The 19,341-nt window shown below is 40.8% G+C and overlaps 1 protein-coding gene across 4 annotated transcripts in view; it reads right to left on the minus strand.

The window, feature by feature from the left end:
* LOC102393847 (leucyl and cystinyl aminopeptidase) overlaps window positions 1-19,341 on the minus strand; it is a 104,185-nt gene that overhangs the window by 10,628 nt on the left and 74,216 nt on the right. For all 4 annotated transcript variants that reach the window (XM_006064453.4, XM_044947285.2, XM_006064452.4 and 1 more), the window contains 5 exons: window positions 17,911-17,999; window positions 11,412-11,595; window positions 9,691-9,847; window positions 3,907-4,091; window positions 1,834-1,995 (listed from right to left, as the gene is read on the minus strand). In XM_006064453.4, coding sequence (XP_006064515.1) covers window positions 1,834-1,995; window positions 3,907-4,091; window positions 9,691-9,847; window positions 11,412-11,595; window positions 17,911-17,999 — 777 coding nt within the window. The remainder of the gene's footprint in view (window positions 1-1,833; window positions 1,996-3,906; window positions 4,092-9,690; window positions 9,848-11,411; window positions 11,596-17,910; window positions 18,000-19,341) is intronic.

Consider the following 19,341-nt stretch of genomic DNA (forward strand, 5'->3'; position numbering starts at 1 on the left):
ATATAAAAGTTAGGCATTTGAACATAAGCATTTACTATGTGATAATATCTGCTTATATGAGAACACTGCTGCTGCTGCTGCTAAGTCGCTTCAGTCGTGTCCGACTCTGTGCGACCCCATAGACAGCAGCCCACGAGGCTCCCCTGTCCCTGGGATTCTCCAGGCAAGAATATTGGAGTGGGTTGCCATTTCCTTCTCCAAACATATGAGAACACACATACCTCTAAAAGATTGCAGCAATATTTTTAACAGGAAAAAACCCCAACTGCTCATCAAGACATGATGGGTTGGATAAACTATGATAGAGCCATATTATGGAATAATACACAGCTATAAAGAAAAATGGAGTAGGCTTTGCGGCAAATCTCAAGGACTGATCATTCATTAAAACGAATGTCACAAAACACTGGGCACAGAATAAAGCAGCAAGTACACAGGCCAGGACTGACAGTGTTAACAGAGGAGGGGATAAGAACAAGACTGAAGGATTGAACAAGAGGTCGTTTTATGTGTTACTCCATTTCTTAGGTACTGTTTAAAGACTTCAGGGTGGAAATTTATCAGCATATTCCTGGTCTAAAACAAAATTATTACTGATTTAAAAACAAAGCCTTTTCTCGGTTTGCTTGGGTTACAGCCTGGCTACTACTTTCAAGAAAATGACCATTTACAGTGCATCCTTTGGAAAGTGGGTCTGGGCAGCTGCTGAAGACATCTCGGGGACACTATTATTTATCTGAGCAAAACTGTACAAGAGAAGTGACAAGACCCCAGCGCCTCCATTCACCCCTTTATGGGCACTGACTTTCAAGACGCTTCCAGTGTCTCTTGGCGACTCAGAACGCCTTTCCTTGGTTCTTCCTGTCGGGAGACCTACTCACTACCCTTCTTTCCTCACATGAGCCTTCCATTCCCAGGTCGTCATCAGCTGAGTAATTAAAGAGTCTGGCAGATTCACATAAAGGTGTAACCTGTAAGCTTTTATGTAGTACCTTTTCCTGAAGTGTCTGCATTTTAAAAGAGACGGCTGGGATAGAACCGTGCCTTTGCCCAGAAAGAATGAAGCTAGGTGTGGAATTAAAGACAACGTGCCAAGGGAAGGAAGACATTTTTAAGAAGAAAGCAGGGCTGTGACTCTTGGCACCTCCAGTTCCTTCTGGGCACAGCACTGTCGTCTGTGGGGACAGGTCTGGTCCCTGAGACGAACCCCTGCCTGTGGGGTCTCCTCACCACCCTGCCTGGGTCAGGCCTGGCCTGTGAGCGAGGGAGGAAAAGGGGGATCCCCCCCACCCCCGGGGGTCTCCTCACCACCCTGCCCGGGTCAGGCCTGGCCTGTGAGTAAAGGGAGGAAAAGGGGGATCCCCCCCCAACCCCCGAGGGACTCCTCACCACCCTGCCCGGGTCAGGCCTGGCCTGTGAGCGAAGGGAGGAAAAGGGGGATCCCCCCCAACCCCCGAGGGTCTCCTCACCACCCTGCCCGGGTCAGGCCTGGCCTGTGAGCGAAGGGAGGAAAAGGGGGATCCCCCCCAACCCCCGAGGGTCTCCTCACCACCCTGCCCGGGTCAGGCCTGGCCTGTGAGCGAAGGGAGGAAAAGGGGGATCCCCCCCAACCCCCGAGGGTCTCCTCACCACTCTGCCCGGGTCAGGCCTGGCCTGTGAGCGAAGGGAGGAAAAGGGGGATCCCCCCAACCCCCGAGGGTCTCCTCACCACCCTGCCCAGGTCAGGCCTGGCCTGTGAGCGAAGGGAGGAAAAGGAGGATCCCCCCTCCCAAGGGGCTCTGTGGTCTTATGTTTTTGGTTTCCATAGATCATATTCATTTGGTGGCTTCATACCAGTAAAGCTTCCGTACATCCTCTGAGCTGGCAAGAGCTTCGAGTATTTTATTCTTCTCTGCTTCAGAGCCTAGAGAGACGTATTTGCTTAAGAGGAATGACCAGCCTCCCTCAGTTTTTGCTCCAGCTTTGAACACGGTCGTCATGACATCTGTAGGCAGGCTGTAAGACAAGTGGTCTGATATGAGAACAACCAGAAAAAAACACTGAATACAAAGACAAGAACTGACTAGGGGCAGTGCTTTGGGGGACTGAGCAGGTAATACTAAAGAGTCTTCACTGTATAATTAATTGTCAGGAAAATGATTAATCCCATGGCCGCTCCTTTCCTAGTGATGCGACTAAAAAGCTTATGAATTCAATACAGTAATTAGTTACTGCTCACCCACAAAGAACCAGGCAGGCAACTGGCTGGACGCTGTGAGCAGGGAAGAAGAATGAGACAGTCACCTGCTGGGAGGCTCACGGGCCGTCATCAAGTACAGAACGATAAATACAGACGTCGTAACACAGCGTGATAAGTCCCATGGTAGAAATCTATCAGCAAATGCAGCAGGAGGGGCGAGAACAGGGGTAGGAGCACAGTCTTCTGTCTTAATAAGATCTCAGAGGGCTTCAACAGGTTACCCCAATACCCTACACCCCAAGTCTCCACCTGGTGTTTGAATCTTTTCTCATATAACCAGTAAGAAACCTGGAGAAAACCAATCATCATAAAACACATTTCTACTAACTGCTAATGCCACCTGCTATGTTTTATTCCTAAATTAAAAGATACCCGTTTGAAGCCTCAGGCTATTAGGAGGATGGCTATCAAAAGCCCAGAGAATAAATGTTGTCAAGGACGTGGAGAACTCTTGTACACTGCTGGTAGGAATGGAAAGCAGTAAAGCCCCTCTGGAAAACATTATGGGGATTCTTGTAAAATTAGATATAGAACTACCCCATGACCCAGCGATACCACTTCTGGATATGAAAGAAATGAAGCAGGTCTCAAAGAGGTATTTGTACACCTGTGTTCACAGCAGCATTATTCACAGGAGCCAGAAGGTGGAAGCAACCTAAATGTCTATCAGTGGATGAAGAGATAAAACAAAATGTGGTATATACATCCAGCGGGTTACTCAGCCTTAAAAAGAAAGGATATTCTGACATTTGCTACAACATGGATGAATCTTGAGGACATTATTAGGTTGTCTATGACCAACCTGGACAACGTATTAAAAAGCAGAGACATTACTTTGCCTACAAAGGTCCGTCTAGTCAAAGCTATGGTTTTTCCAGTGGTCATGTATGAATGTGCAAGTTGGACTATAAAGAAAGCTGAATGCTGAAGAATTGATGCTTTCGAACTGTGGTGTTGGAGAAGACTCTTGAGAGTCCCTTAGACTGTAAGGAGATCTAACCAGTCCATTCTAAAGGAAATCAGTCCTGAATATTCATTGGAAGGATTGATGCTGAATCTGAAATGCCAATAGTTTGGCCACCTGATGCAAAGAACTGACTCCTTGGAAAAGACCCTGATGCAGGGAAAGACTGAAGGCAGGAGGAGGAGGAGATGACAGAGGATGAGATGGTTGGATGGCATCACGGACTCGATGGACATGAGTTTGAGCAAGCTCCAGGAGTTGGTGATGGACAGGGAGGCCTGGGGTCCCAAACAGTCAGACATGACTGAGTGACTGAACTGAAAGCCAGGCACAAAAAGACACTTTCTGTATGATTTCACTTATATGAGGTACTTAGAGCAGTATAACTCCTACAGAATCCCTTGGCTGCCAAGGGCTAGGGTGAGGAGAAAACGGGGAGTTTTGCAAGGTGGAAAAGTTCTGACGATTCGTTGCACAACCATGTGAATATACTTACACTACTGAACTGCACACTTAAAAATCAAGATACTAAAGTCTATGTGGATTTGATCACAATTAAAGCAACAGTCTGGTTTGAGAATCACGTACATAGAGTTCACCTACTTAACGCTCGGCTTTATAACCTTTATGATTCAGGACATGAAGATCCTGGTTTCACTACATGCCGTGGGGCCCACAGGAGCGAGAGAGAAGCACACATCACCTCTGAGTGCCATTGGATGCCATCCAGTCATTGAAGAGCTTTAAGGCAGCAGCGCTGCAGTTCTCCAGCCTGTGCGTGCACGCGAAGTCCAGCAAGACCGACCGGAGCTCTCGAGTAGATGGGGTGCCCTCGTCAGTCCAAGTCTGCTGTTGGATTTGGCTTTGAAGCAATTTAAATACCTTGTTCTAGAGAGACCGAATGGATTATAACAGAGTAATAACAATGAGGGCAACCGGGAAAATCAGGACAAGAGCTCTTTTTTTTCCTACACTTACCCAAAAAAGAAAAAAAAGGGGGAGGGACATAGATATTACTCATTTAAATAACAACTGACATATGAAGCTCACATGTCGTTGGGATGAAACCATTCAATATCACTGAGGCTATAGATAAGGCTGCTATAGCCAAGGTAGACTTAATGACATAGGACAGAAAGAATTAATGACTGTGCAGTAGGGAACCTTTCTTCTGTGTATACTCAGCTAGAAGTTGCTTTCCTGCCAAGAAGTATCATCTATAACCACTGCTGGAAGAAAGCTGAAACTTCCTGACCTGGTGACTTTAGCATCCATAAATCCATCAAGCAATGAGAGAAAAATAGAATGTGTAGGTGCTTAAATGTTTCTGAATCTATTTTTAAAGGAATATTTAAAGTATCATCTAGCTTGATGCTCTAACAAGTTAATCTAATCAAATTAAGAAAATGATGCCTATAGGGAAGAAAGGTTGTTTATAGTTCTTTTTCCTCCTTCCCCAACTTTTTATTTGAAAATTTTCAAGCCTGCAGAAAGGCCACAAGAATAGTAAAATGAATAGCCATATGTTAGAGTCACTGTTTTGTTAATACTCTTACATTTGTGTATAACACAAATATACACACACTTGGTTTTTCTGGTTTTAGTTCAACCATATGAACGCAAGTTACAGATATCATGAGATTCCATTTATAAATAATTGAGCATGCAAGTCTCAGAAATAAGGACATTCTCCTATGCAACCACAATACCTTATCACACTTAAGAAAATTACCAGTTATTCAGTAAAATCATCTACAATTAAAGTCCATTGTTATAATTACCTCTGACTGAGATCTCATTCTTAAATAAGTATTTATGGTATTAAGGCTTCCCTGGTGGCTCAGTGGTAAAGAATCCGCCTCCAATGCAGAGACACGGATTCTACCCCTGGGTCGGGAAGATCCCCTGGAGAAGGAAATGGCAACTCTCTCCAGTATTCTTGGCTGGGAAATCCCATGGACAGAGGAGCCTGGTGGGCTACAGTCCATGGAGTCGAAAAAAAGTTAGACACGACTTAGCTACTAAAACAACAACAATGGTTTTAAGAAATCAACAGATCTCTCATTTCTTTTTCATCTCCCATGACAAAAGCATGAAAGCTGTTCATAATGTATGGAACTATTTCCATACTCCAAGCTGTGCTGGAGGGAAGGAAAAGAGGGCACAGGGAGCTTTAAAAATCACCATGTAAAATATGCATTTGTGAATGTCACCAAAATCCTAATATAAAAATGCTTATAGGTATTTTTTAGATAACTTTCATGGCAACAAATGAGGAGGATCAAAATGAAACCAGTTTACAGACATCCCCTCTCGCAGTGTTCTTGGCACAAGAGGGTTTTCTGTCACTGGTATTGGAACTCTACCACGACCGGTCTTATTTCAAGCACCATAGATGACCGTGTACAACACCTCTTAACTGCCCTCCAAACTAGTTCTAATTCTTCACAGAGCATACTGTTCTTCTAGAGTGCCTCTGTCGGTACTTAAAATGAGTCCTAGTAGGAAAGTTTTAAATTGCTGAGGTCTTTTTTTTCAGCAGACCTTTCTCTGAGGTCTGAGTAAGTCTCTTGTGGAGCTGACTATGAGAATGGTTTTGAAAAAAGCCTCCGTATAAGAAGAAGGATGCGAAGTTTGTGATAACAGGTCAACTCCCTTCTGTTTGCTTGTTTCAAAGGCAATGAAACAGCAAACAGACGCCCTGTGGAATGTGCGCAGGCTTGCAGTCACGGGAGGGTGTGAAGTGGTGGGAAAGGCTACTTGCCACGCTGACTGACGGTGCACGGAAGCTAACAGGAGTGTGGGCGCCCCTGCAGTGTGCCCGTGACTGCACCACACACGCTGTCTTCCGCTGGCCTGACCTCAGTGGCATCACGATGCTGCTGCTGCTGCTAAGTCGCTTCAGTCGTGTCCGACTCTGTGCAACCCCACAGACGCCAGCTCACCAGGCTTCCCCGTCCCTGGGATTCTCCAGGCAAGAACACTGGAGTGGGTTGCCATTTCCTTCTCCAATGCATGAAAGTGAAAAGTGAAAGTGAAGTTGCTCTGTCGTGTCTGCCTCCTCGCAACCCCATGGACGGCAGCCCACCAGGCTCCTCCATCCATGGATTTTCCAGGCAAAAGTACTGGAGTGGGATGCCGTTGCCTTCTCCGGGCATCATGATGGCATTATGACAAATGAAAGAGTGACAAGCTACTCATAACTGTCAAACAGAAACAAAGGAAGAATGAGACACAAAAAAGAAACCCCCCATACTTGCAAAACCATTAACAACAACAACAACAACTCAGTGGAGAAAAATGGCAACCACTCTTGAGAGTTTATACTAAAACAAAGAAAGCAGTGGGGAAAATGGCACTTCAAAATACTGGCAGCGAGGGAAACCTCAAGTGATGCTGTAGCCAATTCCTGGGCATTTACTCCTTTGCAGTTATGGGGTGTAACTTTCTTACTTACGGCCCATACCCAAGAGTCAAGGGGAAGTCCCCAAACTGTTGATTTTTAAATATATTTCAGGGGAATTCCCTGGTGGTCCAGTGGCTTGGATTCAACACTTTCACTGCCAGACCCCAGATTTGAGCCCCGATCGGGGAACTAAGGTCTGGCAAGCTATGCAGTGCAGCCAAAAAAAAAAAAAAAAAAAAATCAAATGATAACATAAATGACTTCATTTAAAAAATAATAGTTCTGTTTTTAGAAATTTTCAATTATAAATTTCAATTAAAAATTTCAATATTTTGTAAGTAATTCAATATTTTAATTTATTCAATATTTCAATATTTTTGTAAGTAATCGAGGTTATTTTTTTAATGTTAATAGACCACAGCAAGTGCTTCAAATCATCTTTCCCTTTTATAAGTAAAATTCAACCTGTTTTTTCATTATTCTACATTAATTTTTTTGAAATCTAAACCCATTAGGTATCAGAATTCAATCCTCTGATTTCATAAAGTGAAGATGGTAGGGAGAGGGAATAAATTGATGAGTCATACAATGTACGTACATGCAGTAAAATGCAACAACAATGACACAGGATGACTTTAAAAATAAAACAGGGCAAGATGCTGGCCCTTATGTTATTTATTACATTTTGATTTACTGCTTTAATTTTACACTGATGTTCCCAGGGAGTTCTTTCTTGGGTCAGCTGAGCTTCTTAAAAGTGAAGTGTCAACTTTTATTACAAAAGGTTTATCCCACCAGTTCCTCATATGTAAAAGAACGAGAGTTATAAGTGATGAAACAGGAATATGGCTGAGATCAGATTTTAGTATCAGATGTGAACAATTTGACACAATTCAAATATGCCTCCAGATTCCAGCCATCACATATCAGAGCAGACATCACAAAATGTGATATATAGGTAATATGTGTTACACGGGTCTGTGTAGCCTAAATAACAAAATGACCAATAAATGCACACAATGCTCTCATGACACTAACTTAAAAAATTAATTTGTCATCAGTCTTAATGACAACTACTACTTGATGATTGGATCCAAGGTCTCAGAAGGTTCTGCCATTCCAGTCTCATCTACAGTGGGTCAAATTTATATCTTGAGAATTCTGATCCTACTCGAATGCCCTAAGATCAGAACAAGAATTTTAGAGAGAGAATTTCTTGTTCCTGAATTAAAGCCATCATGACTTTTAACTGTCATAACTTTTAATTCACCATAACTTTTAACTGTCATGCCAGTCAAGTGCATGAAGACGTACAATGGTAAAAGGTCTCATAAACACACACTAAGCCTCCTGTTCCAATTCTCTAACCACCAGTCTCATGGACTGGTATGTTCTGCCACGTCCTGAGTAAACACATACCTGCCCGGCAAACTGGGAATCATCATTTGAGATGCAGAGATATTCAAAAGATCTAACTGCTGGAATTGAGTTCAGCATCTGAGCTTTCAGCACACAGCCAGCCTGAATTAACTATCAAATGCCTCCTGACACCAGGCCCTCAACACATTAATGGAGAGAGGCAGAAGAGGGACTTATGCCATCATGAAGTTTAGTAAGCCTTCAAACTGTTTTAATTTAAAATATCGGTGTAAAAAAGGGGAAAATATAGCAAGAAGCAGCTTTGATTCTTCCAATAAAAGGGTATCCTCTGATAGATGACAAGCTAGAACACATGAAAATACGGCCTTGTAACACAAAGAGGAGGGTCTGGTGTGAAAGCGATCTGGGCCTGAGTCTTCAGCTTCATCATTCACGAGGCAAGTGACTTTGGAGAAGTCCTTCAGTCTCATCTGTGTTAATGAGGGTAGAAATCTGCTGCTGTGTGCGAGTTAAACAAGGTTATCTGCATTAAGCACTAAGCAGGGTGTGCAGGGTACAGTAAGCGCTGAAGTGCACTTGCTCTCGTATGTTCCACTCACTCATTCAGCCCACATTTACTGAGTGTCACTATGGGCCAGGTCACATTCCAGGCGCTGGTTTTTATTAAGGTTGGTAGTTGAAAGCCTTATGAAATAGAAGAATGACAAAAATCTTGGTAATCAGACGATACCTCAGAAATCATCTAACTGAAGCATCTCACTTGCGGGTAGGGAGCAGGGGTGGCTCCTTGCAGGTCAGATCAGAAACTTGTAAGGAAGGGGCTTTTCAAGCTCTGTATGGCCCCCTGCCCTGTACTCCCTCCCCGTCACTGAGAATTACAGGGATGCACAGTAGGACAGCAGAAAAGAGGATTTTCTTTTTTTAAGGTGAAATCTAGCCCCTTCCTTTTACCCGTGAGGATGCCAAAGTTCTAAAAGACTTATTCTAATTCCTGGCCCATCACCTTTTTCCTGAAAGCTGCCTTTTGCCTGCTCTTTGGAAAACCTGACTGGTTGGCAAAGCAAACCTTGTTGTCTGAATGTGATTCAGAGAATTAGATAAGACAAAGAATTCGTCACTCCTTCTCAAGCTTTTAAATACACAGTGAAAATTTAATACCAAAAGTGTCTAAAATAACAACTGTTAAGACCAGGCAATTGGTTTTAAAAAAGGTAAAACAGTCTCCAAAACCGGTAATGCTTTGCAAAGAAACTTATATTAACCAGCATCACCATCCTTAATAAGATAGTTATCAGTGAGGACCCCCAAAACCAAATAGTCCCAGTACAAACATAGGTGTCATTTTATAATGACCACCAGGAAATTAATGGGGAGCCCTACTTCGCAAAAGGGCCTATTTCAAACATTTATTATATGAAAATAAACCAAGAGTTGGATGGAGAAATTTTTCTTTTCATGTGACCTCATTTTGCTTTCAGTGTCAGAAGTCTATATACCTTGATATTCAGACAAGAATACGTCATGCTTTATCAGCTCCTCATGGTGAGAAACGACATGTTGATTCCAAGTTAAGATATCAGCACCAGGAAAGTGATGAAAATGGAATATAACTGCTTTTTCAGCCTGTGACTGCTGAATGGCACATGAATAACAACAGTACAGGCAAGCAACAAAGAGAACTTGGCAAAAAGGCAGACTTACCACCAGTCTTGAGGCCAGATCCACGTGCCCGAGTTTGTCAAGGAGGTTATAGATGAGTTCTGTCTGGAACAGGGCTTCAGAGATGGGTGCAGTGTACGTCTCATTTCTAAGATAATCAATCAGATCGAAAGCTCTCTGAAGAGGCACCTTGCCTAGGCTAATGGGTAAAAGAACAAAAAAAGTAAATATGTCAGAAAAGTAAATATGCCAAAAAAGTATGCATGCCGAGAGAGAAACTATGGCTAGATGGGGGAGCGGGAATCCTGAAGACCTAAAATTTAAGCTTTGAGTGGTAGGTATCCTATGGCTCCATAGTCTTCAGTGAAGTGAAGTGAAAGTTGCAAAGTGTCTGACTCTGCAACCTTGTGGACTGCAGTCTGCCAGGCTCCTCTGTCCATGGAATTATCCAGGCAAGAATATTGGAGTGGGGAGCCATTCCCTTCTCCAGGGGATCTTTCCAACCCAGGGATCAAACCCAGGTCTCCCGCATTGCAAGCAGATTCTTTAACCATCTGAGCCACCAGAGAAGCCCAATATTCTGTAAAATTAGACTAAATATCTTTGATTAACTTCGCGTGTGCAACTCATGGTTAAAGACGCCTTTCAGGAGAAAGATGAGCAACAGCTCAGTTCTTTGTTCTATAAGTCACCTGTAAATGGCTACCAATTCAGGAAAAGTATCATAACATTTTAGATGAGAAATGATGAAGCGTGCCAGTTTTACTTATCATTAGTTACTTAAATTGATCAGGTGGCAGAAAGAGGATTTGAATTAGAAAGTAATTTGTTATTTGTATGGGAATTTTGTCAAACTTGTTCAGGTGAGGGCCACTGTGAATTTCTAGTGCACACCTTTAAAAAATTAACCACTTGACAGAAATCACATCGATGGCTGAGATGGTGTGAGGTCACCATGTAACAGGAAGGTCAAGAGCCGTCAGAAGGAACGGTGTTCCCTGGTGCTTGGGCTTCCTTGTTCCTTGGGCTTCCCTGGTGGCTCAGAGGCTAAAGCGTCTGCCCACAATGTGGGAGACCCGGGTTCGATCCCTGGGTCAGGAAGGTCCCCTGGAGAAGGGAAAGGCTAACTACTCCAATATTCTGGGCTGGAGAATCCCATGGACAGAGGAGTCTGGTGGGCTAGAGTCCATGGAGTCGCAAAGAGTCGGACACAACCAACCGAGTGACTTCACTTTCTTTCTTTTCTTTGTGTGTCTAGACCCACTGAGGACCTAAGTCGGTGATCTTCCTCTTCAGAGGGCATTGGTACATGAGGTCACTGCCATTCTGGGCTTGTGTAGCTTGGGGGCAGCTGGGGAGGTGAGTGGTATGCCAGCTCTCAAGACATGTCTCATACCGATTTATGAGCACTAAGCTTGATGCTGAAAACACTGGCTTCTTGAAAAGAGTTTTCTCGTGAGTAAAGCAAACCCTGAAATTCTGTATCCATTTATTCAGCAAATTTATGTGTTGTGCTTGTCAGTATCTACAGTCTTGAAACATGATTTAAATCTTATTATATAACTGTTCAATATGCTTGTGCTGATGTTTCTAGATAGACAAGGGATATGTCTTCTATCTTCTCAGTTCTCCAAAATGAATTATACCTACCAGGCAATACATGCTAGTTCTTTTCAATTGCTTTTCTTAAATGTCCTTTTCCTCAAGAACACTTATTTCAAAAAAAAAGAAACAAAATTAGACCCAAGCCAAGCATACGCTACCCTGCAAGTTCAAAGATGTTGTTGATGAGGTTGGCTCGATCTTTGTCGCTCAGCACATAAGGATTTATTTTCAGCTGTTTGATCAGTGCTTCCCAGTTGTCATCTGCGTAATGGACAATGTAATAGCCAGTCATGTTGGTGTTGACCTTGATCCACTGCACTTCTTCTGTGAGATTGATGACACCTAATACAGACCACAAAATGAGAGAGAGAGAGGTTAGGCAAAGAAAAGCATTAAATGAATACTATGTTTCGAAGTTAATATGGTATTATTTTTATATTTAAAAATATTATATTATTAAGTTATATATTAATATTATGATATAATAAATAATATAATAATATTATATATTATTATTTTATATTTTAAAATACTTATATTATTTCTACCGAGAAACTAAATGTCTGCCTCCCAGGGCAGTCGTGTTCATGTTACCAAAGATCACCACCTATTCACTTAACAAGTCTTTATTTAATGGTAAACACGGTACATGTGCCTGCTCTCCTGGATCCTACAACCCAACGTGACCAGGTGAGTAGAGTGCCATACACATGCTGTTGATGGAAAAAGAAAACGTGGCGTTCTGTAGGAGAACAGGGTAGAAGTGCTTCAGCCCCGAGGGAAGGTTAGGAGAGATTTCTTGGGAGAAATGACATCACCGTTGAGACTTCAGGATATATAGGTATTGTGAGCCAGCTAAAGAGGGATTCGTAAGTGTTCAAGGCCCAGAGAGAAAGTGTGCATGGCATCCATGCACTCAACTGGCTCCCAAGTTCACGCTGGGAGTGTGTGCAGGGTGTGGCGCAGGGCAGACAGTAAGTAAACGATCTATTAGCATATAAAATGTGTTCCCTCTCAGCCTTTTGTCTTTGGTTATGTTAACAGCCTAAGAAAGGACACACAAAGCCATTTTAAAAAGTCACATAATTCAAAGATAGCTAAATAAACATTAGGGAAGGACAGATGTCTCATTAGGCACAAATAAGAAATAATGACTTAAAATAACAGAAAGCTGATAGCGTACTTTGTGAACCCCTACCATTACATTTTAATGCTGACAGAACTGCTAGAAATTTATATGGAATGACTTCAATTAATGTGCGATTAATAAGAAGCTAAAAAAAAAAAAAAAGGCAACCTTAAAAATATTACTACAAAAGTTGACTGCAACCTTTAAAATTACTAGCCAGGAAACGTCCTTTAAAGTTGGCAATGAAGATGTGAATTTAAAACAATAGTGAAGGGTATGCTTCTAAGCATCTTAAGGTTTAATATTTATTAGACTATAACCCCATGAGCATTACTGTTTACTGCTAATCTCTCAGGACCTAGAACAATGTTCCTAGTAGGTACTCAAGAGATACTTGGTGCATTAATGGATGAATAAACAAAACAATTACGTTACAGTAAGTGGTTTCAAACAAATCTAAATAAGGTTTGCAGCTGTTTATGATGTAAGTTTTCTTCCCCACTTTAAAGTGGGGAATACAGTTTTTAAATTAAAAGATAAAAGGGGAGTAAAGAAAAATCATCTAAACTCAAACAATAAAAGCATCATGGGTATATTTCCTACCAAGATGTTTCCTGTACACATTTTAACTGAAGTAATATTTAATATACTGGATCTATGTACATTATTTTATACATTATATTATACTGCTTTTTCACATATCAGATTCCATTTCCTGCCATTTTCCCACTGCCTTCATATGCAGGATTCAAAATGTTAAGGATATTTTATTTTGGGACATACCACAGTTTAACCCATCTTCTATTTGGAAATATTTAGGCTGTTTTAAAATTTTTACTATCATAATAATTATATATGAGGGTTTTTACACACAAAAGGCTTTGGAAACACATTTAAACCTTTTTAGTACCTGAAATCTAGGATTGATCAACTTCAAAAGCATGAATTATTTAAATTTATCAGATTTTCTTAATACCTTAGTTACTCTAATTCTGAGACTGTCAAAGATTTTTAAGATGTAAAGATTTATGTTCTGATCATGTCTTAACATGACATATCAGATAATCAGTCTTTTTCATTAAAAAAAATTTATACTAATTTGTTTTATTGCTGATATAGCAACAGACGGAATAGATTAATCACATTAATCGGGTTTATTCCTTTTCTAAAGCAGAATACAGTTCTAAGGAACATTTGCATTGGTAAGAGTAGCTGCTCCAAGTGGATATATTTTTAACAAAGCTACGACTAATGAAATTAACTTTATCAGTAGCTAATGCAAAAATATCAACACTCTCTAGGTCATCAAACAATTTCCTACAGGGCTTTTATCAAGAAAGGACCTTGGGAAAAAGAACCGAAGAGCTTCAAATCTCCCTTTCCCAAAACAGGAGGCAAGGAATGATAAGCATGGCAATTTTCCCATTGGATGGAAATAGGAAAATATTGAAATACAGAGTCTCTTGGATGATAAGCAACTCGCTATCTTGTAAACCTAGCCAAGTCCAGATGGCAGAGAGGAGGAACACAGCTGGGAGCATACTTGAAATTATTACTGTCATTTTGATGACAGAATATGAAGCGGTGCAGCCAGCAGCTTAGAGAGGAGAGTTATCATTTAAAGAATCAACATATTAGTCTCTTTCAGGTGTTCTGAATGATTCACAATAGAGGACCTTAAAACCACAGGTATCAAGAAAAAAAAAAAAAAACCCGCTTTGCACACAAGGGAGGTAACTACATCTTGCAGCTCAAATGTGGATGAAGCTACTCTCATATGTTTTTAATTTATTATAATTATTAACAGATTAACAGTTCAATTTTCACAGTCCATTGAGCAGTAAAAAAAAGAGTAACTCCGATGTTAAATGGCAGAAGCCCAGATTAAGTAATCTAATAGTGATTAAAAAAAAAAAAAACACTTGTCAATGAGTTATGAAACTCAACTACTGTTTTATAAAGAAACATTAAAGCACAGAAACAAAAAAAAACATGTTTTTACTACAAAGCTGCAAAATTCCCTGTATGGCTTGCTCCAGAGAGCTAGCACGATACACACAGTTGAACTACATCCCCTCCTGTTCAGAAGCACTCCTTTTTCTCCCATACCCCTTTCTTCCCCTTTGTTTCATCAGGGGTAAAGGCACGTGATAAATATCCTATCCTATCTACATGCCCTTCCTCCCTTTTTTCAACTGCCTTTCATTTCAGTGCCATGTCCTTTCGTTTCAGAAAAATGTTTATGGCACAGTGATGTCCTTCTAGAAACATGAATGCTCCAAGGTAGATTTAATATAAAAATGTCCTCTAGTGAAAGAGGTTAGGTTTGAAAATAAAATGGGAGAGAAAGAGAGGTCAGGGTGGGGGAGAGGAAGGAAGAGATGGAACAAGGAGACACTTTGGTGGAATTTCATCAACAGGTGATTTAGAAAAACAGTCCCATTTCAGCCCTTCTTATGCACAAAAACTATTAACCATTCAAAATCCGTGGATGTGGGAAAAAAGTGACCAAAATATTGACCACATATAACTTCTACATCTTACTGAACTAAGGGACTAACCCAGAAACCCTGGCATTAGAACTCACGGAAATAGACTACGGATTTAACAGACCACCAAGTTAACACATTGTACCGATGTCATAAGGGCATAAAATAAGCCTCCGTGTCACCGTCTGTGCTCCATTTCTTTTGAGAAAAGAGAAGACTAAAATTCAGTGAAACCAAAATTGGCTCTTCACAGGACCATCAGGAACCAAGAAGACTCAACTGTTCTCAGGGTCAAACACCATTTCTAAGGACAGACGTGTGCAGTGTGGATTTTCAAAACCTGAACTGCCAGGAAAGGCAAGCAGCACGGCTGAGAAGAGGAAGTGGCCGACACTGCTTTCGTCATACATTGCCTCGGTTCCACCTCTAGCTTAAACCGGCCACATGATAGTGCATGTCACAGGTTCTCCTTTACGAAGAATATTTTCAAACGAAGAGAAGGAGAAGTTGCCATTTCACCAAGCTCTGAACGCTCCGCTCCTAGAACTTTTTACAGTGACATTTGAGTCACTCCATTATAAACTAAAATGTATTTATTCAATAAGTTTTTATGTGCCTACAGGGTGCCAGCACTGCAAAAGTGACTCGTGGAACTAAGATACCCACTTTCGGTGGGGGGTACATCTCCTGTGGGGACAGATACAAGTAAGCGGCTCAGTTGTAAAGAATCTGCCTACCAATGTGGGGACTAGAGTTCCATCCCTGAGTCAGGAAGATCCCCTGAAGAAGGAAATGGCAACCCATTCCAGGATTCTTGCCTCGGAAATCCCACAGACAGAAGAGCCTGGCGGGCTATAGTCCCTGGGGTCGAGAAAGAGTCAGACATGACTTAGGGACTAAACAACCAGAGGATATTAAAAGTAGAAAATATCATTAAAACACATAAGGGAGGCATCTAACCTGTCTTGGGATGAGGGAGTGCCCCTTAGAACAAGCAGTGGATGAGCTGAGATCTGAAGAGTGAATAGGAATTAAACTAGGGAGTCAAGAGGCAAGAGTGTTTCTTCCAGGACAGAAAACAGCATGTGCAAAAGCCCAGAGACAAGAGGCAGCACAGCATGCTTGAGCTGCTGATACAATTTTTGTGCAGTGGAAGAAGCGAGTGCTTAGAAAGAAAAGGTTACAGCAGGAAAACATGGGCATGACTTTGGGGTCTGACTCTCAGAAAGAGTTTAAAAAGTTGACTTACCAACTGAGCCAAAAGAGTAAAAGGCTAATAAAAGCAGATTTCTTATTGTCTGGTTATTTCTGATACCACCAAAGACTTATATACTATTGAGAGGTTTGCAAAATTTCTGTATTGGTCCCTTTCAAAAATACAAGATGGGATTATTTGTTCTCTCTTAGGTCAGAGACTGCTTGCAAGGCCCACTGAAAGTATGAGGTTTTGTTTTTAATCAGAGAAAGCAGCAATTTCTTGCACCTCCAGCTATGCTGAGTTAATCAAAGATATGATGACATCATCAGTTGTACTTAATGTTTTAAATAATTACTGTAACACTCCAGTTAGACCGAAATGCAACTGGTATGCCCATATAGTTCAACTGGCCTTATAAGTTATTACCACACAAAAGAAGGGCAACTGGGAATATGCATTAAACCACAAAAGGTAACACAGTCATCATTTTTGAGAAGCATTCTTATGAAAAAGTTCATACAATGGGAAAGCATTTAAAAACTCAGATTTTATTGAGGCATTTTTAAAATAGATACAAGTGGTAAATCAAGTGTCCAGCAGTAATTAAGGAATAAGTCAATTAGTGAAAGTTAAAATATTAATACAAAAATCACATGTACACAGCATCAACCCAAGTAAAAAACTATTTTAAAAAAATTACTAGAAAAAAATAGTCATCAGAGTAGTTACAAGAGAGTAATAAAATTTGTTTTCCATCTTCTGGATTTTATGTAATGTGGATATGTTATGCTTTAAAATTATTTTTTTCATTAGTAACATAAATAATGATAACTAACACTCTATAGCACATAACAAGTGCCAGGCATTATTCTAGGTGCTTCATATAAATGAACTAAATCCTAACATGAACTAAATGAACTAAATCATAACACTATAACTTTAGTACAATTACTCTCTCCATTCTATAGCTTAGGGAAAGAGACTCAGAAAGGTCATATAGCTCACCTAAAATCGTATGATTGAACCAAGCAATCTGGCTCCAAAGTCATATTGTCACTAAGCTATACTTCCCTCTCAACGATAGAGGGCTGAACACCAGACCCAAATTCAAACAAGAAATTTTCCCGCTCCATGAATCTCAAGTATCACTAACGAGTCCTGCAGAATGCAAGAGCCTCATGTTTTCAGGATGTAAAGTAAGATGCTACATGGCGTGGCACTGGGTGGTATTTAACAGATGGTCAGAAACTACATTTCAGTTTCTTTTTATAGACCCCTTGTGAGTCTGCATATACAATCTGTACATTTTATTATCACCCTCCACAATCATAGTTTCTATTTTCTCATTATCAAAAAATGTATTCTATGTCTACAGGACATCTTGTAGTAACTATTTACTACAACTCTGCATCATGAATCAACCTTTGCCATGCCTAAGAATCATCTAGGGTGCTTATAAAAAAGTAGTGGGCCCAGCCCAACCCACAGAGAGTGGACAGCAGAGTATCCTTTGGAAACTCATCTTCTACTTGTTACTCTGTAACATAAAATGGTTATCGTGAATACAAAAACACAGCATTTGCTATTTTCTACAGCAACTGCTAGCATATGCAGCGCAGTTTTTCAGACCTTATTTCGCGTGATTAAGAAAGACCAGTTTTATGTATGATATTGTATACTGAATCAATCTCACTTTAGCCACACTTTCTGTAGGTGTCTCATAGAACCAGCTCATAGAGCTGTGCATACTGGAAAGTGTCATCTCCTCTCCGCTGCCTGGTTAAGATTTTCAGAAAATATGCTGTTTCTAATTTATCAGAAAAGTGTTAAAAGAGTCAAACCTGATTTCTTGTCCAGTAAAGATACTGATCCATGCTTGGAGTAATTTTTTCCATCAGTGATGTAGGATAGTGGAATATGCCACAGAGAGCTGTAATAAAAAGAAAACACTGGAAGATTATTAACTCTTTCCAATAGTTCAGTCAGTTACACATACTTTGTTGAGTGGTTTCTTTTTTGCCAGGAAGGTGAGATTTTTCGAGTTATTTCGAGAAAGGTATAACCTTGTTAGGTTTTCTAAGAACTTATGATTACAAAACATTTAAAAACACTCTAACCTGGAGGGTGCAAAAGAGATCTGTTGTTGCTGTTCAGTCACTAGGTTGTGTCTGACTCTGTGACCCCGTGGACGGCAGCACACCAGGCTTCCCTGTCCTTCACTGTCTCCTGGAGTTTGCTCATGCCCATTGAGGTAGTGATGCTCTCTAACTATCTCATCCTCTGTTGCCCCCTTCTCCTTCTGCTTTCAATCTTTCCCGGCATCAGGGTCTTTTCCATTGAGTTGGCTCTTTGCATTAGATGGCCAAAGTAATGGAGCTTCAGCTTCAGTATTAGTCCTTCCAATGAATATTCAGGACTGATTTCCTTTAGGATGGACTGGTTTGATCTCCTTGCAGTCCAAGGGACTCTCAAGAGTCTTTTCCAACACCACAGTTCAAAAGCATCGACTTTTTTGGTGCTCAGCCTTCTTTATGGTCCAACTCTCACATCTGTACATGACTACTGGAAAAACTAAAGCTTTGACTATATGGACCTTGGTCAGCACAGTAAATGTCTTTGCTTTTTAATATGCTGTCTAGCATTGTCATAGCATTCCCTCCAAGGAGCAAGTTTTTTTTGTTTTTTTTTTTTCTAATTTCATGGCTGCAGTCACCATCCACAGTGATTATGGAGGCCAAGAAAATAAAATCTGTCATTGCTTCCACGTTTTCCCCATCTATTTGCCATGAAGTGATGGGAGCAGATGCCATGATCTTAATTTTTTGAATGTTGAATTTTAAGCCAGCTTTTTCACTTTCCTCCTTCACCCCCATCAAGAGGCTCTTTAGTTCCTCTCCACTTTCTGCCATTAGAATGGTGTCATCTGCATATATAAAGTTGTTGATATTTCCACCACTAATTTTGATTCCAGCTTGGGATTCATTTAGCCTGGCATTTCAGGCAACGTATTCTGCATATAAATTAAATAAACAAGGTGACAATATACAGCATTGTTGTACTCCTTTCCCAATTTTGAACCAGTCGGTTTTTCCATCTAAGGTTCTAACTGTTGCTTCTTGACCTGCATACAAGTTTCTCAGGAGACAGGAAAGGTGGTCTGGTATTCTCATCTCTTAAGAATTTTCAGTTTGTTGTGATTCACACAGTCAAAGGCTTTCATGTAGTCAATGAAGCAGAAGTAGATGTTTTTCTGGAATTTCCTTTTCTTCTCT

This window comes from Bubalus bubalis, chromosome 9 (genome assembly GCF_019923935.1).
Source record: "Bubalus bubalis isolate 160015118507 breed Murrah chromosome 9, NDDB_SH_1, whole genome shotgun sequence".
In the NCBI taxonomy this organism is placed as follows: Eukaryota; Metazoa; Chordata; class Mammalia; order Artiodactyla; family Bovidae; genus Bubalus; species Bubalus bubalis.